The following is a 22,174-nucleotide window of genomic DNA, read 5'->3' on the forward strand; positions in this document are numbered from 1 at the left end:
GCATACCTATTGACCTGTATGAAGGAGTCCAGGCTGGCAGCCTGGGTTGCAAAACAGCCATTTACCATGCCATCCTCTCTGTGTCTTTGCAAGTAAGCTCTCCAGCAGCATTCCTCTACTCCTACTGCTCCAACACTCCCGTGCCTCATTGCTCCCCACCAAGATGCATCCAGACACTGCATGCTCTGAGGAATCAGTACATTGCTGGCTGCTATTTAATATGAACATGTGGCTAGCCCTGAACTCAGCTAGGCTCAGCTACCGCTCAGGAATCAAACCTCACAGCAGAACCCGCATTCCTAGCTCTTATTGCTAAATCGGATGCCACCCAGCTGCCACCCCGGCCGGGGGCGGGAGGAGGTAAAGGAGGGTGTGACGCAGCTCGCACTGCTGCTCCCTCGCCAAGGGAGATCCCTGCTCGCAGCCGGGAAACACCGCCGAGCAGAGCCAACGGCCGGGAGCGCGGCTCTGCCAGCGACAGGCACCGGCAGCCACCACACCGTCCCCAAGACAGCAACTGGGGAGCCCAGATTGGTCGGGCTGCGTGTGCATACGAGGATGTGACCTTTACCGGGTTCACCGCCGCCCCACGCGCTGTGTTTACTACAGCCGGTGCCTTCTTGCTGGTGGCGGCGATGCCACCGCCTGTCCCCGCAGCCCAGGGCGGCTCCTCCGTGCCGGAGGGGCGCGGGGAGGAGAGGAGGGCCACTACTCCGCCCGGGAAGCAGGGAGGGGGCAGCCGGACACCCCCTGCGGCCACGGGGACGGTGTCCCGTCTGCCTCAACCGCCTGGACAGCTGGGCCACCGGCCGAGACCTCCGTTGGCTTCCCCACAACCCCCCGGTCCGCCCCTTCCCCCAAGCCCCGAGAGAGCCGAACAAAAGGGAACGGAGGGACCAAGAGACAACAACCCCCTCCCAAGGGTCGTCGTCCGGGGGTGGCGAGAGGCACCGCGCCCCGCACGCAACCCTGCCCCGGGGAGGTGGCGCCGGGCTAGCGTGTAAAGGTACGGACACCCCCCCTTCCCAAAAAAATTATTATTATTATTATTATTATTAATCCCCCGAGACGGCCAGCGCGGCACTCACCCTGCTCGGAAATCGGAGCAAACTCTCATTCACGCTCCCCCGCCGTGCCCAGGCCGCCGGAGCCAGGCGACGCCCCGAGAGCCGCCCGCCGCTGTGCTGAGCGGGGCCGGGCGCCGCCGTGGCCGGGCGCGCCCGCTCAGCCCGGACAAAGCGCGGCGCCGCTGCGGGCGAGGCGGCAGCAGGTGCCCGTCCGCCGCCGCGGCCGTGCCGAGCGCCCCGCGCAGCCGCCGCCGCCGCCGCAGCGCCCGAGCCGCTCGCCGGGGCCGCGCTGCGCGCCCGCCCCGCCCCCGGCGGCCCCGCGGCGGGAGCCCGCAGAGGCGGGGGCGGGCGGAGCCGGCGGGCGGGCTATGGGCGGTGCGGCACGGCCCGGCCCAGCCCGGCCCGCAGCGGCGGCGGCGCACAGCGAGGCGCCCCGCCGGTCGCAGCCTGGTCGGGACCGGAGGCGGGTCCCGGTCTCGCGGCCCACCCGGCGCGGCGCCCGCCGGATCTGCGCGGAGCGGCAGCGAGCAGCCCCCCAGCCCCGCCGGCTCGCACCTGCCCCACGCCCCACCGGCGCCTGGAGCTCGCCTGCGGAGGAGTCCAGACGCCCAGCAGGCAAGACCTTCCCCTGCGCTGGCTGCCTGCGGTGCGGCGGCGGTGGGCACCGCACGCCGCAGTGTCCGCAGCGGGGCTGCGCTGCCCGAGCATGCGAGCTGCCGCACCTCTGTACCGCGATGCGGTGTGCGGGCAGCCCTGCCCTGCCTCGTGCCGGACCCTGAGCCCCGCAGGGTCGGGGCTTCGTCTTTCTCCGGGCTTGGCGAATGCACCGAAACGGTGTCAGCCTTGCCAGTGCTTTGCTGCGATCGTAGGAATCGTATTGCCGGAGTTCAGTGCGCTCCTGTTAACTGGGGGCTGAAGGCCAAGCCTGGGCAGGGGCAGGGCTGGGGGCCGCAGCCTGGCACTGCCTGCAGTGGGGCAGCGGTGCCCACGGGCTGGGCTGGCCGTCTGCAGCCTGACAACACACATGCTGAGGAGCCCAGGCCCTCAGGGAAGGAAGGGATTATCCTGTATACAGACCCCCACTGTGTCAACACTCTGTGAGGTTGTTAATTATTTAGTAAGTGTATAGGGCTGTAAACCGTCTTCATGCACTGTTTATTGTGTTTTGTGTTGCTTGTCATTAACCCTGATCTTTTTTTCATAGCTTAAGAAATACAGGGAGTATATGCCATAAGAAACCCTTTTATTTCTCATTCCTCTCACCTCCAGTCTCACGGGTTTGGTGATGCAGGGGCTGCCTAAACAAGTGGCTGCTGTGCAGCGTAAGCAATATTATACGATTTTGTAATAGATTTGTCCACCTCAGTGTACGCCTCTAGCGCAATGGAGATGAGCTGTGGTTTGCTGGGCGGCGTCCTCCAGCGAGCCCCTGGAGAGGGTGGCCCTGTCTCCACTGCTTATCTCCAGCAGATTTGTCCATTTGCAGGGTGGTGATTGATGGCACGTTGTGTCCTCACCAGCATCCTTGTATTTCACGTCATCTCATGCCCTTTGCATGATGGCTTTGTAACTCTTTATTTTTTGATGTCAAGAATTTATGAATCAAAAGATGGGGGAGTGTGGAGGCTGAGTCAGATTGTGAAAAAGGAAAGCCAAGAGAGAGTGTGCAATTGCATATCACATTTACAAACATGGTTTCATTCATCTCCATATGTTGCTCCTGTTACTACTAATGAAGCTCTGGTTTCTCAGATTGGAGCTACACTGGGAGCACTGATCTTCCTGGGGTTTTTGCTCTATAGCTTCCATAGTATTTGTGTTACAATATGTTATTTTCCTGATTTTGTTTTCATTACATTAACATGTTAATATCAGAAAGAATTTGATAATATGAATGTACTTCCCACACACTCCCTCTTGTTCCTATTATTTGATGTGCAAAGGAGTGACAGATTATTTGCAGGCAGCAATTTCTTTCCCTCTATACTGGTTAAATTTCCAAATTATAATAACAAAAAAAAGTTTTTTTCCTGAGCGCTTACTCCTGTTTCCTTCCTCTTTCTTTCCTCATTTTACTAATGATAGCCAAATCCATCATGGTGATTTTGGAGCTGCAGGAAATTTACCTTTGTCTACTGAAAGATTTCTACAGAAGCCTTTTATAGGCAAAGGGAGCCAGAGAGGAAGGTCTGCTTTAAGCAGAATGGTGTCTGGGGTTTTCTTCGCCAGCAGGGAGGTACAACTGTGGAGTGTACAGTAATTAATTTAGTCCAATGTTGAGACAGAAGGAAGAATGATTGTATTGGCAAAGAGGTTTTTTTCAAGTATCAGATATAAGATTTAAGCAGCGATTTTAATGACCTTTGTGATTTCTGTTTCAGACAAAAGGCAGCAACCTAGTACAAGGCTATCGTTATCTTCTCCCAGCGTCATCCTTTGTTCTCCTTGGAATTAGCCTGTCACTTCCTAGGGTTTGGCTCTGTCCCTTGTTGGGACAGCAGCACCTCTCATCCGTGACTTTGAAAAGTGCTGTACTGGCAGGTGATTTTTTTTTTCCACTGCTTATTTCACATATTCTCTGCTGTGCACTGTCTTTTTTTCTTCTTATGACCTTCTTATGAGTCTCTCTTTTCTGTGTCTTATTTATGCTTCAGTATTTCTGCCATACCAAACATTGTGCTCATTACTTTACCTGCCTTCTTTGTTTTTTGTCCACTCATGTCTTTTCTCTCATTTTTGTTCCCTTTCGTATATCTTCTTCTTACATCTCTTTTTTTCCCCCCTCTGTGTCATTCTTTTTATACCTGCTCCTGCTCTCTCCTTTCTGACATCTTACTTCTGTCCACTGCCTTACTCTACCTTCCTCTTGACATTTTTTCTCCAAGCTGTTCGTTTGGTCACTGTCCTTTTCCTCCTTTATGTTTACATATATTTTATTTAAATATTACATATATATGTGTATACATCTATCTCCACGTCTTCAGCTCTCCAGCTGAAACAAAGAAATTACTCATGTTGATAGTCTGATCCTATTTCATCCCTTTCTCAGCACCTGAAATACACTGCTCCTGCTCTTCCTCAAACATATGTATTGGGTAGACTGAAGGATTAAATATGGGGGAAATGTTCCTAAATTCAGAAATGTATTTAAGAAAGCATCCTTCTCAGGCTGCACTGTGAACAGAGCAGATGTTGTGTTCCCACTGACAGTACCAGAGGAGGCCTTTAAGCCCCTTGAACTCAAGGACATAATGACATTCTTTTTACGTTTCTCAATTTCAGGAGTTTTGTAATGAAAATACTATAATTCTAAATGAGGGACACTGCCATATCTTTGAGTTATCTCTTGGATGCTGAACTGACCCAAAATAAGACCTCACAAAACATTTTTCTTCCCCCAATTGTTTTGTTTTATGCACTTGTTAAGCCACTTTTGTGCAGCTATTGGGAGAGAAATGCTTTCTGCTCATCAGAGCTAAGCTCTTCCTCTGAAAAGGGTTCTGTGTGGGGTGAGACTGGGATCTCAGCTTGTCAGCTTCCCTTTTTTCTGGAGCCAGAGGGAGAGGAGAGAGCTGTGACTGCAGGATCATATGCATTGGGTGGGAGATGGAAGAATAGATGCATAATCCACCCTCAAGGCTGGGGGGAAGAGTTGTTTAGTAGTTTTTCCCCTTGGCTATCATTGACTACAAACACCGTCATTGGGGATCAAGGGAAATTGTTAGATTTTGCTATTTAGAGTCTTAGTTTTGAAAAATATCATTTATTATTTAACTACTTTTTTTCTTGTTCAAAGAGCATACTACTAACTGGCTGGAATGAAAACAGCTCCATCCCACGGATTTCACCTCCGCTTTCTGGCAGCTTACCTGACTCATAAAGAGAGTGGGGGGTTTTATATGCCACCTACATCAACTCAACATTTTCCTTTGTGGTGAGACTTAATCACCACCCTTGTCATATTATTTCATCGACCCTCTTGGAGTAGGAATTCTTTACCTTTCAAACCAGACTTAAAATTTCTTATAAAACAGGGTCAGGGTTTTTTCCTGAATTTGGTGAAAGTACATAGGTGGTCCAATGCAGTAAGCTTTTGTGTGTTATTTTATAAAAAATAGCCTTTACCCAAGGATCATGGAAGAGACAGTTTCCATTTGCAGAGAACACATCTCTGACACCAGATGTGTCACCTCAAGAGTTGAAATCCATCAGCTGGAGGTAGAGGACCATCCCCCAGGTAATCACTGCAGGTGGTGTGTGCTGAGGGAGAAACTGTGGGCTTTTAGCCACAATGATCAAGGATGGGCAAAGTTTGTCAGAGGCAGTGCCTATATTAGACAGAGTCAGGAAAGATGGACATGCTTTTGGGTACATCAGATCTTTCCTTATAACCTGTTTGTATAACCTGTGTGACTCTCTCTCTTGTGGGGAGAGAGATTGTATGAAGTAGACTCATATTTGTCAAGCAGAAAATACTGCACGGAAGAAGACTGAAAGGTAGGAATGAAAAAAACCACAGAAGTGGCAACACAATAGGTAGTGTGTGCAGGAGGCAATGGAAGAAAGGGTAGGAGAACAGAGCCACTCCAGGAGGGTTACTGGGAGTTACAAAGAGGACATGAGTTACCCTAGAAAGCTTGCACAGAAAAGCCTGTGACATTTTTTCTGAAGTAATTCCTCAAATGAGGTAGGGGAAGGGCAGAAAGGAAGGTACCGCTCTGGAGCTCAGCACTTAAAGATAAAACCTAGTGTGAAGGGAGGCCAGGGTAAGCATTTGGTAAGAGTCTCCTCACTTCTCTGTCACAAAGGCAGGTAAAATCAAGGAACGAGAAGGAAAGGGAAAAATCAAAAGGACTGAAGTGAACCATTGGGCAAATATCAGTGAAGGAAGGGTAGGGTAGGGAAGGGAAGCTGCTTCCATGTTGACAGAAAGGGAGAAGTCCTCTTTGGGTCCTCTGGCGTAACTGGAAATTGACTGAGTAACAAGTGGGGTGCTACAAGACGGGAGACAGGGAGCATCCTGTCAGGAAGGAGCTGTCTGACCATACCTAATATAAATATAGGCTGTTTTCATTCTTGATGGGTTTAAGTCTCAAAATGCACTGCAGGTGCAGCAGCTCTGCCCTGAAGATACAGACACTGCAGCTGTCTTGACCTTCCTGTACCACCCTCCTCTTTCTCACATGCCAGAATTAACCCCGTATTATCTCCTCTGCTGCACTGTGGGTCCTCAGCCCAGCTCCAGTCATCCTCTTTATCAATTACACCTGCCTGATAACCAGGACACAACTCAAGATAAGGACTTAGCAGTCACCTGCAAAGATGTGTTTCTGGAAGCAGAGGCACTAATGAGCTCTGTGGAGAGAGTGTGCTGGGAGAGGCACCAGCAGGAGGGAGAAGAGCAAAGGGTGAGCACTTCATCTGAGGAAGGAACAGCTTGGGAGACTATTGGGCTAAAGCAGTGAGGAAACTAAGGACATAGAAAGCTCAGGAGGAAAGTGAATGTGGGAGGATGGAGCCAAGGATGGTTAAAAATAACAGTATTGTGCAGTTAATATGGCACTCCACTGGCATTTTAAACCTGCTGCCTTTGAAAACCCTTCTGAGTTCTGAAAAATGAGCTTTGCATTTAATTGTTCTAGTTGCTACTGACCATCCAGGACCACTGTTATTTTGTCCAGCAACTCCCAGTTTCTTCACTGCTGGTCTACTGGTTGCAACTAAGTCTTCAGCATATTGCTCTTTGCAGTCTTGCCTGATGTAAATATTGGTGTATCCCCAGTTATGCCTTGATTTCTCTGGAAGGGAGATGGTTTTTTAGCTTGCATCAGCGTAGTGACTAGCACACTAAATCCATGTGATAATGATGCTATCACAAATCAGAGGTAAATTAAAACACTATTCACAAGCAAATTGTACAGTGTGGAATTTGGGCATGGACTAACTTGACAGCCATTTCTTTTAAAGTTTCTGAAGACCTGCCAGTTTTTCAATCCTGTGGCTGTTCAGAGTACTGTGTTAGTCTATGTACAAATGCCACATGTGAGACAGGACCAAATGGCAGCAAACCTGCTGGGGCTTTGAACCTCCTGGCACTTGTAATGGATGTGAGGAAAAGAAGGAAGGAACAATAAATAAAAGAATAAAGGAAAGACAAGTACAAAGTGAAGGACATCTGTGCATTTTGATAACAATTCTTCAGTAGCACAGCACCATAGAAGAATGTTGCCTGGTTAATGTAGAGCAGTTACTTGCTGTGCTGGAGCCATTTCCTAGATTTTTTTTTTTTTAATACCAAGTTTTGTCTTTGAAGTATGGAAGGAACGGATTTTTTCGTCTTTCTCCCCTCCTCCCTCGCCTTTATCCTCCCACTTCCAAGTAAGGATGTAAGTGAGGTTCCCTCTCATTTCCAGTGTAAATTTATTCATGAACATTTTAAAATGGCTTATTGTCAGTTCTTGTTTCAGAGTTTACTTTTACCTTCAATAACTCTTGTGTCCTTAGTGCTCATCCCTATCTGTTTCTGGAGAAAAGCCAGCTTGCCTTTTCAGGGGAGCTTTGCCGGAGCTGGCTGTCCCAGCCCTGCTTCTCTTCTCTCTTTCCATCTAACAGGCTCTCCATTTTCCTGCTTCCTACAGAAGATGACCTCTAATGCTCAGAGGACTCTCTGCCTGTGGTAATGTGATCTGGTGGCAGCAGCAGAAAAAGGTGTCAGCAGTCTTGGATTGTGTTCCCGAGCCGGTTATTGAATGATGCGAGATCTGGGGAAGGACGTTTATCTTTGTTTCCCTGCAGGCTCCAGTAATAGTCGCACATCTGTTTTACAGTAAAATTGCTTTTACTGTGCCAAATTAATTATTAATACACACATTACAATATTTTCAGTATCCTGTAGCAATGAAATCAGATGCTGTGCCACTTGCTGCCCTTTAGCCTGTGGCATGGCATGCAGTCCTTTTGGATATACCTGCCTGGTACCCCCACCTCCCATGTTTACCCTCTGTGTTCCCAGGCACCCAGGTGTTACCACCACGATAAAGCAGTTTTCACATATCCCTGACTTTTTTGATTGCATGCTTTCTGCTATTTTTTCTGAAACCATTTTCAGGACTTGCTGAAATGTGAGTAATGTAACTGGAAAGTGATGATTGAAGTGAGAGACTCTCATTTAGAAGGAATGTCGGTCATGATTGATCACAGCTGAACATGTCATGCCCTTACATGACACTTTCTCCCCATGCAGGGGGAGAGCTGATGGTGGTAATGCCCAGGTCTGTTGAGCATACATGCCTTAGACCCATATACATACCTTGAAGGTTGTTAAAAGATTTTTCTGAATTTATGTCATCTATGGCATTGAGAATATGTGGTAACACCTGCATTGTGATGTACCTATCACATCAATCATAAAAGCCTTAATGACCTTGGTCTGTCTTCAGCCTAATATGGGTACATAGCTTTCCACTTCAGCATGGGTTTATGTCCAAGTTATTATTCCCCGTCGGTGTGGTTTGGCCAAACTACGCGTTTTGGGGTACAATCTCAGCTTTTGTTTCCTTTTGCTACATAAATTATCTGTGGCACTGGAAAAGGGTTACAGGAACCTGCTAAAACCTGGGTATGGGGTGTGTAGGAGGAAGAAGTGCCACATGTGTCTGCACTGGTTCCCACATAACTCCTACCTTAACTTGGAGCAGCTCTCATCTCTTGGGGAGGCTGCTTCTCCCTCTCCCACCCACTCTCTCCTTACGGCCTGCAGGTGCTGGGCTGTAGCTTCTCTCCTATTTTTGGCTGAATGGCTGAATTAGCACATTTTTAATGGATGCCTTTTTCAGCACTTATGAAAATAGTTTAGAATTTTGATAATTCTCCATTACTCCATAAAATGCATAAAAATAGTTTGCTTAAATGTGATAGCAGTTCTTTAGGCTTATTATCATTACTAGTTTAGAGACCATGGCTCCACTGTAGAAGGAGTTATTTAGATATAGCAGCCTGAGTAAGTTTTTGCTTACTAAGTTTTCTGCTTTTCCAGAGAAATTGAAATGATGTAGATAAAAATCAAGGGATTCTCATTTTTGATACGGCACAGAGCAATTCATTTCAGATCTGCACTTTTTATTTTCAATAGCATAGGGTGTCATGGAATAAGTAAAGCACCTTTCTTCCATTGGTATTACAGACCCCAGTCATCTATGATTTTTGTTCTCACACCCATCTCCAGTGGTCTGTACTTTGCAAACCACCAAAAAGATGTGTAGAGCTTGTGATGCTTCTGAGCAGCGGAGCTGCTGTGATGTCTTGCTCCTTCTGCCCAGCAGGATTGTTCCAGGTCAGTTGGAGATCAGCTGCCCTTACATGGGTAGCAGGCTCTGACCTCTCCCTACCTCCAGAGCAATTTTGTTGTGTCAGTCTAAGGACAGGAGCTAAACCCTGCAACTGGACACAGGGTTCCTGCTGACAGGTTAACTCCCCATGGGTCCAGTTGAGTGGAAGTGGGATATGAAGGGAAAAGAAGGCTGTTGCTTGAGGAAAGGATTCATGGCAGAAGCAGAAAATTCTGATGATTCTAAAACACGGAGAGGAAGCTAATGCTGAATTTTATGTTGTGTGAGGTTTTGAGTTATTGATAAAACCCCGGGAAAGAAGTGAGCCTGGTTGTGTTCTCTGTTGAACTGCGTTGGACTGAGGGCTTCCTGAGGATGGTTGTGATAATACAGAACCACAGAATGTTCTGAGCTGGAGGGGACCCACAAGGATCATCTCCTACAGGTTTCTCTGAAACCCCGGCACTCTGTGGGAAAGCTGACTGGAGTGTAATTGTAGCAAATGCTGGTATTGGGTGTACTCCATATACATTTAACAGGTATTGATCCATAGAAAACATCATTTCTCCTTTTTGTATTTATTGGATACTGTTGCTCAAGCTTGTAGATCAGAGATATCCCAAAGCAAGTAGACAACGAGTACTCTTACAAAGAGCAGATAATAAAGCTTTTTAAAGTACTCATTTATTAAGAGTAACAAAACCTTGATAAAATATGAAATCTGATTTTTATAAAGTACTAAGCCTTTTGGATTCTAGTGAAAATCAATGTCAGCTGTTGGTCCTAAGCATCTCTAAACATTGTACTTGTGGTTTCAGACCTGTGTTTAATCCCCGTTGACTTCAGACACTCTTTTAATCAGCATGAGGACTGCAGTGTTTAGTCTCCTGACAGTCATTCTTCTTGCAACATTGTCTCTCTGTTGCTCTATTTGACTTGTGGGTAAGATTTTATTTTCTTTAAAATTTCAATGTATCTTCTCTGCAGAGAGCTCTGATCTAGGGTCCTGCTCCTTACTTTGTAGGTAATAATACATAATCTCTGATTGATACCCGTACAGCCCTGAGAAGTAGTTGCAACTTGGGCAGAAGTAGCACAAGAAATTACAGCCGTTACTGGTGATTAAAAATGTGCTTTCTAAAAATCATAAATTGAAATTATAGAAAAGAACAGAAAAGATTCACATAGGGAATATTCTGTACTGAACTGCCAAGCAATGGGTTAACACAAGCAAGGTAAATATCAGTCAAAGAGGTCAGACACAGTGCTCTGTTCTGCTTATATTTGTTCTAAAGAAATCTAAAGATCTGTGTGAACATTGTGTGTCTGTGTCAGGGACTGAGTTTGTAGCATTTCTGTCTTTGTAAGGAAGTAGGGGTCATCTTTAGTTTTAACCTATAGTCACAGTCCTCTGTTCACTAGAAAACTGGATGTGTATATCCAAGTTGGAAAGGTAGCCATTTAAATGTAAACTTTACAGGAACAGTGATACGAAGTGCAGCAGAGCATGTGGAAGTGGGGATGGACTCTTACTATCAGTGCTGGATTACTTGGGAGGAAACCTAGGATCCCAGAACTGTTTTCTGCACCCCTCCACCATTGGAAGAAATTAGGCATTTCAGATTAGTTTACCTTATTCTAGGAAATTCTCCTCCTCTTTACTTCAAAGCAAATATTACCTCATCATCACATGCTAGACAACATACCAAGGGAAAAATTCTTTCCAGACCAAAATATGACTGTCAGTTTTTGCACGAGGCAACATCACCAATGTCTCACAGTGACTCATCATGCTTCTGATCTGCTTTATACCTGAAGCAGAGCTTGCTACCAAATAATCACAAATACTGTTTGTTTTCTCAACTGTTACTATATAATGAGACCTGACAGATGAACAAATTCTTGTGTAATAGTAGATGGCTATACATAATAAAAGGAAGGGGATTTGCAGTTTGCAGAAATTCTCTTTTCCAATAACAGTCATTTGTTAACACCTGGTAATTTGTAAGCTATATTTACCAGATCTTACAAGCATTTCAAAGCGGGTGAATCCATTAGAAAGCCTTTTCCTTTTGGTGGAAACATTCCCTAATTTGTGTCCTTTGTGTTTCAAAGAAATAAAACAAAAAGCAGCAGCAAATTTTACTTTATATTTCTTGGTATGTAGGCATAAAGGCAAGTATTATTTCTTTTATACAGTAGGAGAAAATGAGGAAAGGGGCAGCAATTGGACGGAACTAACAAGACATTCCTATTTAAGGGGTAGAACTATCAGCAGGTGCCCATTGGCTCTCATTTACTTGAGCAAGGATTAAAGCAGAACATCAGAAGATTAACAAATATCAGAATTTCAGATATCCAAAGGATGAGAGCTTGAGGTTTTCCTGCAAATGTTTAATTTGTCACCAAAACCTCCTAAGAACAAAATGCTGATTCTAGATATGTAACCTTTATGGTTGACTAGGAAATTACAGAAGGGGCATGGGGATTTACAGTGGATGCCCCAGAGCTCATCATAGCAAGGTTAGCTTTCAAATGGAAAAAGAAAGTAAAAAAAATACTAGTGCTGTTTCCAGCCCTGCATGAGGAGAGGTCTAAAAGGCCAGCTCATAATCCTCCCATGGTCACCCATGCACAGTGCTGGCACCAGCTTGGCACTGGTCCTACAGACTCAGCAGCAAGGCCAAAAATGAACAAAAATCCTGCAGGAGCTTCCCTGCCTGTCTCTCTCCATTGATATATCAAGCCTCAGGAAAAGAGACAGCATCAGGTTCCACGTGGGATTTCTCAGCAGGGCTCCTCTCCCATTTTGGATCTGAGAGACTGGTGATTTGTATCTTTGAATATGTTTTTCCGTTCACTTTCCTTTTAATGATGCTGAAGAAAGGAGTGTCAACACAAAGGAAGATGTATCTGTCACTCTGCACCACTCTGGTTTCTGGCAGCAGTCAGGCTGCTGCTTGCAACTGGCTGGAAAAATTACTGTGGTTGGTTTTGTTGTTGGTTTTCTGAGGAAGGAAAAAACTGCCAGCAATAACTGATTTAACTCAGAGCATACAGAGCCATAAAGAAAAAAAATGTTCCCAGAGATTTTCCTCAAAAACCTGAAACCTTCCAAGTGTGCTGCTTGAAAGTGCCTTCTCCTGCATGGCCATACCCTGTGTCCCAGGGACTTCAGTGGCTTGGAACTGGAAATAAACACCATCTCTTCTTAGGGGTCTCTGTGGGAATCTCAGGCTGCAGTATCCCATGGGAACACAGCTCGATCAAGGGAACACAGCTCATAAAGCATGTTCTACCCAGTTTCCTTCTCCAAAAGTCACAGAATGGATGAGGTTGGAGGTGCCTCTGGCAAACATCTCATTCAGTCCATGCTCAGAGCAGGGTCAGCCATGCCCAGTTAGATTTTGAGTATCTCCAAGGATGGAGATCCCACAACCTCTCTGAACAACCTGTACCCAGTGCTTGGGCTGCCTCACAGCAGGGAAGTCAATCACGCTGGAAACACTTCCAAAACAAAAACTAATAATTGTTAACCTCTTCAGGTTCTCCCTCCAACTCTCTCTTTTTTTTTTTTTTTTCCTTAAGGAAACAAAGATATGCAACTATTTTTATAAAAAGAAGCCATTCGTTTAAAGGTTGTATAGTGTTTCCCTCAACGAACTCTCCACATGGACACTTTGGGAATAATCCCACTACTTCTGTCTTTATTCCAGAGCGGCACCTGCTGTGGTTGCGTTGCACTGTTGACAGAAGGGTTGGTGATACTGTTGACCATTATTAACATTATTTATTTAGCACCTGGCAAATGCACTCAGGCTCTGTGTGCTAGGCACTGCCCAAATAAACCACAAAGAACACAACCTGTTTTCAAAGAAGGTGTTATTTACCTGTTAAACAGTCAGCTGCAAAGAAATGGGTGGAGAGAAGCATAAGCTTTTGTGCTAATCTCTGAACTTCAGCATCATTGCTTCCCACACTGCAGCTGTACATGGGAGAAGAGTGAGGTCCACGCTGTGCTACCCAAGGGTATTAGCTGATGAAATGGATGGAGATGTCCTGTAGATGTGACCTGTTCTGGAGCCATATGAAATCACTCTAGTGCCTGTTGGGCTCTCCATTCATTTTTTAAAAGCTGCAGTAGAAGTGCTCTTAAGAATTAATATATATTTTAGAAGGATATACTTTTCAAAAAGCTTAAGAAATACTCATTTGCATTTTTCAGTTGTGGTGTTTTTCAGTCAGGAAATGAGCTCAAAAGAAAAAGAAGCAAGTGCACAGTTATTTCTTCTCGTAGAAAAATCATTTTCCATTGAAAAAACATGGTTTTGAGTCTACAAACAGAGCAGTAGGGGATTTCTTTTCCCAGCACTGCTTCCCAGATAGAGAAAAATAGGAATAAAATTTGTAATTTCACCAGAGGAAGAAAGTGTGGTGTTTAAGGGGGTAGGTGTCAGTTTTGAAGGGTGTCCAGAACTTTTGCAGCAGTCTAGCACTTGCCCTTCCAAATGCCTCCTCTGGGAAGAATGCCAGGAAAAATTAAGAAAGGACATGGGGTGGCAGAGTCAAAAACTTAGCACATGAAAACCATGTCTTTGGAGAAGAAAGTGCTTTTCTGGAGTAGAAACTCAGCTCTAGGGACACTGGTGCCAACTTTGGCTTCTAGCCAGGAGGGTGTTTCGGAGGGCTGTGGTGGAAACCCTGCCCCCCCTGCTCCATAGCATCCTGAGCGATGCCGACCTGCCCTTGCAGCTTGAAATGCCCAGTGTTGCGCCTTGCCCAGTGGCTGCCAGACCGTGTGGCTCCCAGAGCCCAGCCCTGGTGCCTCATCGGGCAGAGCAGCCAGCAGTGGCCCAGGTGCTCGCTGCAGGCAGGAGGCAGCATCACATAGGCTGATTTGGAGCCTCAGAGGTTTCTTGCGTGATTTGGAAGCAGGTGCTGGTATCCACTGAGCTGTGGGTGTGCACGTAAATCCAGCCTCAGGATCAAAGATGTCTCCTTCCACAGGGAGCAACCGGGAACTTTGTATGCGCTTGGTTGCAACTGTGCTGCTGCATCTGGCTCTGATTGCAGATGGAGAAACCAGACATCTCACTCTTTCCCAAGGAGGAGAGACAGGGCTGAGCATGCAGCCGTTGCTTTGGCACAGGCACCATTTAGGTCCTTCCGTGAGACTCTCAGTGTGCAGACCATATGTTACATCCCAGCTTTCTCTCTCCTGCTTACTTCTATCCATTTTCCCATGTGCCATCAGCCCTGAAGCTCTTTTTTCTCTACTAGTTTCTCTTGGCCAGCAGACTGTAATTCCTAGGTCATCTTCAAAGGAGACGCAGAGCAGTAAAACCCAAGCCCTGGGGTGATGCTGGAAGCTTATCCTCCAGCAAAGCCTGGAGGAGCCTTGTCTTTCAAGATAGCATTTGAAGTGTTTTCTAAAACACAAAGCCATTTACCAAGTTGCAACACAGTTTTTCCCCTTGGCCCATGTAGTAAAGCACATGTAAATTTGTGGTGTAGGGGAGGCACACAGTTTTTTGATGGGTTTACATACTGTTTTTTGTTACTGCACTTCTGGATGAGAGCAGTCAGCTGCAGGTCATGGCTCTGCAGGTTGTGACCTAGTGAAGAAAATCTCAGAGGGAGGATTAGCCATCTTTGGTGTAAACTGAGCAGCAAAGCTTGCTCTCTCAAAAGCAAAAAGCATCACAAGCAGGAAACAATTTTTTCCATCAACATGTAGCCCAAAAGCACTTTGCTTTTTGACTCCTGTCCACATTTCTGTTTCTCTGCCAGGTGATTCCTGCCACTTCCTCTAAGCTTTTCTACTCTGATATTTTTTGATAGCAAATGTGAATACTGAGACATTCCTGTAGCTCAGCTAGCAAGCTTAAAACTATATTATTTTTTATATTTCACTGTAAAACATGGTGCCAAACAATAGCCACAGAAATGCAAGTGCCCTCAAAAGAAACTTTTACCTACATGCAAATAAAAAAGGTTTTATTAGAGATTGTAATAACCACATAAAATCATTTTAACCAGTGTCATATAAAGGTGGCTTTAGTGATACCTTGCAACAGTCTTGGGCCCACTCCAGCAAGATTTGATTTAATCCATGCTGCAGTTAGTGTTTTCTTTAGAACTTCAATGTTCTTCTCAGAAAGATGTTCAGGCTCCATCTCATATTTACTAAGTAGATGCCAACTAGGCCTGTGTTCAGAGATGTTGACAAGGCTGGGGTCATAGGAATTTAAACAGAAAACAACAAAAAGCCATACACCAACCAGATAAGTTCTTGCTGGCAGTTCAAAAATACACAGGGTTATGGGGTATTTGTCTCAGATTCAGGGCTGTTGCTTGCCTCCAACTCAGACTCTCTCATCTTGCAGTACAATTATTCTGTAGAAGGTCAAAAAAGAATTAGATTTTTTTGATGTTCTCTCCAAGCAGCTCCAAGACCGAGCAAAAGAGCTCTCAGGATGCCAGAGCCAGCAAAGTCAACCTCAGCCCCCAAAAAGGGCTCCAAGAAAGCTGTGACAAAGACGCAGAAGAAAGGTGATAAGAAACGTCACAAAAGCAGGAAAGAGAGCTACTCCATCTATGTCTACAAGGTGCTGAAGCAGGTCCATCCTGACACCGGCATCTCCTCCAAGGCCATGGGCATCATGAACTCCTTCGTCAATGACATCTTTGAGCGCATTGCTGGAGAAGCCTCCCGCCTGGCCCATTACAACAAGCGTTCTACCATCACGTCCCGGGAGATTCAGACGGCCGTGCGCCTGCTGCTCCCAGGAGAGCTGGCCAAGCACGCGGTCTCGGAGGGCACCAAGGCTGTCACCAAGTACACCAGCTCCAAATAGCCACACATCCCCTCTGCAATGGGACCATCGAGCACCGGGCCCTCCACGCAAGCACAGGTAGGCAGCCATGGTCTGGATGAATGTCACAGCTATTATCCACAGCAATTTGCAGCCTTGGGATGGGCATGAGAAGCTGCCCAGAGGATGAGGAGACAGTGATCTGGAGGTCAACTGGTTTTCATAGTCTGTTCAGGATGTGGAAAGGATTTACTGAGGCTGGTAGTGGAGGCCCCAGCTTTCACATCTCATTCAAAGAACTGACCAACCATAGTATATCCAGCCTCCTCTGTGCTTGGCAAACATTCATGTTTGGCACTGGGAGGGGGGACTGGCAGCAGCAACACAGAGACACCATCCCTGAAGTCTTCCTGTTTGACTGCTTCCTCACAGTCATCTGATAAGGGTACTGAAGAGTCAGCGCTGCATCCTCTCTCTCATAGCCTGGATCCCTCCTGGTGTGCAGTGGCTCAGCCCACCATGTGCTGGCAGAAGTGGCATCAACAGCTACCAGGCACATACTGATTCAACAGCTATCTGTGCTTGACAGCCTGTTTTGAAGAGCAAGCCTGGCAGGCAGGCAGATGCCCACATTAATACCAAGCACTAATCCTCCTCCTTGCTCCTGATGGATGAGCCATGGAGCAGGATGAGGGTGCTGGCGCTGGAGCTGCCCACTGCCTCCCACCTTGTGCTAAGGTGGGGGGATGGACAAGGTTGGATGTTGGGAATGGGTCTCTACCTTTCCTGGCTGCTGCTTTGCCTGCCTTAGGACTTGCTTTGGCATGGAAGACATTGCTAATTCTGCTGCTTTTCAGAGACTTTTCCTGCCTCAATGCTGCCTGGGTGCTCCCTTCCACCATAAGCGTGGGCAAGACGGGGTGGTGCCCATGGGGGTCCCTTCTCCTGTGAGCACTAGGGTGGTGCAGGACAAACAGCGCAGAGGTTTTGGGCAGGGACTGAGGGTTTGGGAAGGCAGCTGGTGTGGGAGCAGAGCTGATTAGTGCATTTTGAGGGGTGGGAGGAAGCTGGCTCCCCACAGAGATCACTGCAGGCAGCTCACCTGGCCCTGCCCTTCCTAATTCATTCAGCAATTAGAAAGCAAAAGCAAAAACGGGGGTTGGGTGGATATATAGGGACACTTGCCTGCATCCCAGATATTTTAAAGATTAAATAATTTTAAACTACTTCAGATACTCCCCATATCTTTTCAAAGTCCACAGTGAGGTGAGCAATAATAAAACTGTGATAAAGCCATAGAGATTAGTGGAGGAATGTCTCGGTTACAGGTTTATCTTGCCCAGACTGCTGGATAGCAGAAGAGCCTGTGTAGAACTGCTGTGAAGTTGAAGCTTCCTACTCAAAACACAAAATTAGCCAACATGAAAAAAAAACCAAAAAAAAAAAACCCCAAAGTCTCTGGTAGGCAGTAACACTCAAATAAAAAATACTCATACCTAAAATAACAACAGCTTTCTGCAACTTACTCTGTAAATAAAGGGAACAACAAAGAAATAGGATCCAGAAGTAAGTGCAGATTCTCCCTAAGCTTCAATACCTTGTTTTTAATTAAAAGGTGAATTCATATCCCAGAATAGAAGCTGTACAGTACATTTCTGTCTTTCCCCTGCATTTATCTCTGCCCTGTTTCTTTACACTTTGAGAGTGATTGGGACCTTTGACAAGTTTATGTTGGTTTTGGAGCCGTAGGACTCTGCAGTTCCAGAAGATTCACATTGCAGTCATTTTTCCAGTTATCTGAGGAAAGGAGTGCATAGCCCTGCTCAGAAACTTGAGAGCAGCCTGGGGTCTCATGTGGTCTCTGTGCATGAGTAAAGGTCAACTTTGTTTATGGGCTGTTCCCACACCCCTGCTTTGGGCGTGAACACCCAACACTTGAACAGGGGCTTTCCTCCCATGCTCTGCTCAGTGATAGCACACAGCTGTGTTTCATAGCCTAATGTAGCGGGAATCTCTGGTGATAGCTCTCAGAAAGAACAAAACCCAGCTCCCTGGGTGCCAGCACCCACAAGGAGCAGCTCCCAGCAGCAGCACCTGGATTCAGTAGCATTGGTAGCCTGGGCCTTTTGGCAAGGACACTTTGCAGGTGACAGCTTAGTACTTCCTTTTATTTTCCAATCAAATAGTCAAAATCAGATACCAAAGATTAACATGTACCTGCAATGGGCCTAGAGCCACCACCCTGGACCCCTCTGCCAAAAGAAATCCAGGCAGTGGATGATGCATCAGGGGAACGTTGAGAGTGAAGGGCTGGATGGCATTGCTGGAACTTTCTTCTTCTGTCCCTATGAGCTGCAGGTCAGAATTCATCCCCTTGGGGAGTCCTCTTGAAGGCAGGAATTCAGAGTGGAATGAACCCCCTCCAGTCCAAGCAGTGTGTTTGAACCAGGACAGACATCTCCCGGCATCACCTGGCACGGCCTCTACACTCTTGCTCTTTTGAGCAGAGCAGAGTCCCCCTTCTATCACCACAGGCTGCAAGAAATCAGGAAAATAAAATTAGCTATTGGCCCTCCAGGGTCTCCTGGGCAGCCTGGGGAGCCAGGAGTGAGGCTGAGCACTTGGCGAGAGCTGCTTGCTCCATACTCGTACTCAGAGTACTGATCCCATTTTCTTCTGCCACTGTTGCCATTCTCCATTTTTGGAGATTGTTTCAGAGAGAGGAGAACCAATGATTTAAGGCTACAAAAATACTTGAAGGATTCAAGAAGATTTTTATATTGTCTAAAGCCAAGTGACTGAGACTGATCATGTCCATGCATTTATAGTTTAGGTTGTCCTTTCACACATCATTTGCTCTTCACTGTCCCTTTGGGGTTTTTTTCACTCACTCCTGACGATACGAAGCACAGGACTGAGGAACTGATCCATGTTAAAACTTTTTTTCCCCCCTTTTTTTCAAGCTTTGTTTTAACCCTGTTCTGGTGGCTGCTCTGTTCTGTCACTATTATACAGACACTTGTGCCAGCAAAGGGAAGGGATGATCCAGGAAAGACGAGGCTGGTATAAGCTAGGACTGACATAGAAACCATTTGGGAAGTTAATGGCCCTAGTGTCAAGAAAAAATGAAGGAAGGAAATTGAGTCCTGCAGTGGTCCCACTAGCAGCGAAGATGTGGCTTTTAAATAGTGCACTATGGATGTTGCCCTTGCAGTGTCCCACAAGCAGTTTCTCTAACAGTCCTGACGCTGGAAATCAAATACGGCCTATTTCTGCAGATCCCACAGGGCTCAAGTTTTCTCAAGGGAAAGGCAGCAGGTTGGGAAGGGGACTCTGCTCCCATGCAGCCACCCAGCTGTAGCAACTGGAGGTTCCTTGTTCAGCAGGCAAACCTACAAGACCCTTCCCACAGCTGCCTGCTGCTGGACAGGACACATCCACAGCAGTTTAGTGGGAATTAGTTTGAATGTGATGAGCTTGGGCTGAGCCTTAATATTAGAGGCAATAGAAAGTAGTCTAAAAGTTCAAGGATCGATTGTCCACTAAGTAATCTGAGGTGTGACATACTTCACAGTTTCCTGGTAAGGAGGTTTGCTGCAGAAGATGGGTTCTGCACTACAGGATCCGTGCTTCTAAAAAATACATATTTCCAGCTCTGGAATTGAGAAAATGTTTTAAAACTGAAGATAATATACCAAGCCCTATTGTCCCTGCCTGATTCCCACTGCAGTCCCAGAAGCATCTCTGGGCCATGTCTGTGTTTTGCCAATTTAAAAAGTAAATCAACTACATATTGTAGTTGGAAAGAAAGATGAAAAAGATGATACAGCCTTGATATTAACCTCTTATTAACCTCAAGGACATCACTGCACTGAGTTATTTGTTTTCATGTACAATTCAAGAGAGAAAACAAGCTGCTATAGATCTTCTGATTTTCCACCCTGCTTCCCTAGAAGGGCTTAAAGTCCATCTGCCTTTCACAGCAGAGTTCAACCTCTGAAGGAACTGAGTGACCACCTGCATGGAGTCTTGCTCCTGCTCAGGAGAGACAGGTTTTTAGTCAAGCATGCGGAAAATGAGGAAAAACAAGCGTGGAGGACAAGTGCCTGTCCTGGACACAACTGTGTGTCCCACGGAGGGACACTAAAGAGCCCTGCCCAGCAGAGCTGTGTGCCCTGTACACCCTTCGCACAGGTGACAGGCAGCCAAGTGGGTAGCCCCAAGTCCTGCCACCCCTGGAGCAGAGTTTGGCATGGCCTCTGCAGAGCCCTGAGCATTTGTCCCATCATAGCATTTCCTGATGGTTTACATCCAGATCAAATTGTTTACAGGGAAAGGAAGAATGGAAACTAAAAAACAAAAATCACTATCTGACAGAATTTGGAGAGTTTCCTGGGACCACCACCTGGGGAGCAATCTTTCATGCTTACTCCATGCACAGTATCTCGTGGGCTTATGTACACAGTTTTTCTGACAGTAAGTGTTACATCAAGTATGATCCATGCTATATTGCTGCTGGTTTATGACCTTAGTGCTAATTACCTGCTTTCTGTTAAATGTCTAAATAAAATGTAATTTCCAACCTGTTGGAAGTCAATGGGACCCAGTTGTCGGGGTGTCTTTGCTTCTGCCTTATCACTGGTGTTCACAAAAGTCCTGCATTTCTCCTTCTCTGTGATATTTCCTCAGACCTGGGGTGACAGCAACCACCCTTCCAGCAGAAGGGGAGCACAGCTGGTCCTGACAAGAGGGTCAGTCAAAAACCAGAGGAGCCTCACACTGAAGGGATGTCACAGGCTGCCACTGTGAGACTTCATGGGGTGTCCTTCACCCCAAAGATTAGTGCAACATAAACATCTTTTTTTTCTCAAGCCCTTCCAGTGATCTTGTCCCAGGCAGAGCTGAGCCTGCAACCTGTCCTGGTGATCTGAATTAACAATTGCTAACACTAGAAACGTCTTTTCTTGGGACTGTGAGGAGTTTACAGGCAACAAACATGGAATGAGATGTAGCATCTGAAAACCCCAGAAAGAAAAAGATCTTCCCTTTAAAGAATAATTGGTAAATACACTCCAGTGAATGTACTACCTGCTGGACATCAGCATCATAATGCACTCACTGGAGTGGGAAATGCGTGTGCCATGCTAGATACTGTCTGCTGGAGAAACAAGCTAAGACTTCAGATATGGCATGTAACAGAAGTCAGAGCTAAACATGTTCCTAGTGTCTTTAAAGAAATACTCACAAGCTGAACATAAGTGGGAAAATCAGTATTCGGAGAAAAAAACATATCTAACTGATCTGAAGTATTTATTTCCAAAGAAATAAATGTTGCTGCTTGTACTGATTTCCATTTTGATACCCGTTTCCAGAGACACACTCACAGTGCACTTTCAGAACAGAGCTGACACCAAAGTTTCAGGAAGACCCAAACCAGGTTATAAAAGGTAGAGCATAACCCTATGGTCATGCTTCTCCAGCATGCTGGGAGATAACTCTTTTTTTTTATTTAGTTACTATCTGATTATTACTGACTGATTATTCAAAGACCATTAATTGGACTCAGGTGCCACATGACTATGGCTGTTGGCAGAACCAGATAGAAGAACTCAGGAACATCAAAAGGAATCATGAGAGGATGAGGTTTGAATTAAGAAGAGCAGCCCTTCATGCAGTGAGTAGTCCGCCTATAGAGGCTTTGCCACTGGATGTTTGAGGTGCTAGAATTGGTTCAAGGACAAACTGCTGGGAGAGAAATCCTTCAAGACTTGCTAAACAGTTTTAAACTATGCTAAAAAATATTATAGGCTGAGAGAATACAAAGAAGAATACAAAGGGGAAGTGACTGTATATCCTATTCCTGCAGTCTTTGTTGCCTGTCATAGCCACTACTGGAAACAAGATTTCGGGCTGGATGCACCAAAGGGCTGGTCCAGGTTGTCTCCATACACTCATGTAAAGTCTG

At 46.2% G+C, this 22,174-nt stretch overlaps 2 protein-coding genes across 11 annotated transcripts in view; one reads left to right on the forward strand and one right to left on the reverse strand.

Moving 5' to 3' along the window:
• Positions 1–1,287, reverse strand: part of GRAMD4 (GRAM domain containing 4) — a 78,112-nt gene extending 76,825 nt beyond the window's left edge. For 2 of the 3 annotated variants that reach the window (XM_048300006.1, XM_048300004.1), the window contains exon 1: positions 1,089–1,287. In XM_048300006.1, coding sequence (XP_048155963.1) covers positions 1,089–1,117 — 29 coding nt within the window. In that variant the 5' untranslated portion in view covers positions 1,118–1,287. The remainder of the gene's footprint in view (positions 1–1,088) is intronic. The other variant, XM_048300005.1, reaches the window with a different exon arrangement.
• LOC125324344 (histone H2B 5-like) lies at positions 899–20,811 on the forward strand. Of its 8 annotated transcripts, none has more exons than XM_048300015.1 (3): positions 1,492–1,682; positions 3,449–3,608; positions 15,839–20,811. In XM_048300015.1, exon 3 carries the CDS (start codon positions 15,871–15,873, stop codon positions 16,249–16,251), a length of 381 nt encoding a protein of 126 aa, XP_048155972.1. In that variant the 5' UTR covers positions 1,492–1,682; positions 3,449–3,608; positions 15,839–15,870; the 3' UTR covers positions 16,252–20,811. The 8 variants fall into 8 exon arrangements, with proteins under 8 accessions (XP_048155971.1, XP_048155972.1, XP_048155968.1 ...); XM_048300007.1 differs by lacking the exon at positions 1,492–1,682 and adding an exon at positions 1,736–2,184; XM_048300009.1 differs by lacking the exon at positions 1,492–1,682 and adding an exon at positions 1,737–2,169.
• Positions 20,812–22,174: the final 1,363 nt, after the last annotated feature.

This window comes from Corvus hawaiiensis, chromosome 4, assembly GCF_020740725.1.
Source record: "Corvus hawaiiensis isolate bCorHaw1 chromosome 4, bCorHaw1.pri.cur, whole genome shotgun sequence".
In the NCBI taxonomy this organism is placed as follows: Eukaryota; Metazoa; Chordata; class Aves; order Passeriformes; family Corvidae; genus Corvus; species Corvus hawaiiensis.

Coding starts and splice junctions, on each gene's coding strand:
- LOC125324344 (XM_048300007.1), top strand. CDS start 2,092: ATGCTGAGGAGCCCAGGCCCTCAGGGAAGGAAGGGATTATCCTGTATA. Junction 2,185..3,448: donor GTGAGGTTGTTAATTATTTA/GTAAGTGTATAG, acceptor TTTCTGTTTCAG/ACAAAAGGCAGCAACCTAGT. Junction 3,609..15,838: donor GAAAAGTGCTGTACTGGCAG/GTGATTTTTTTT, acceptor GTTCTCTCCAAG/CAGCTCCAAGACCGAGCAAA.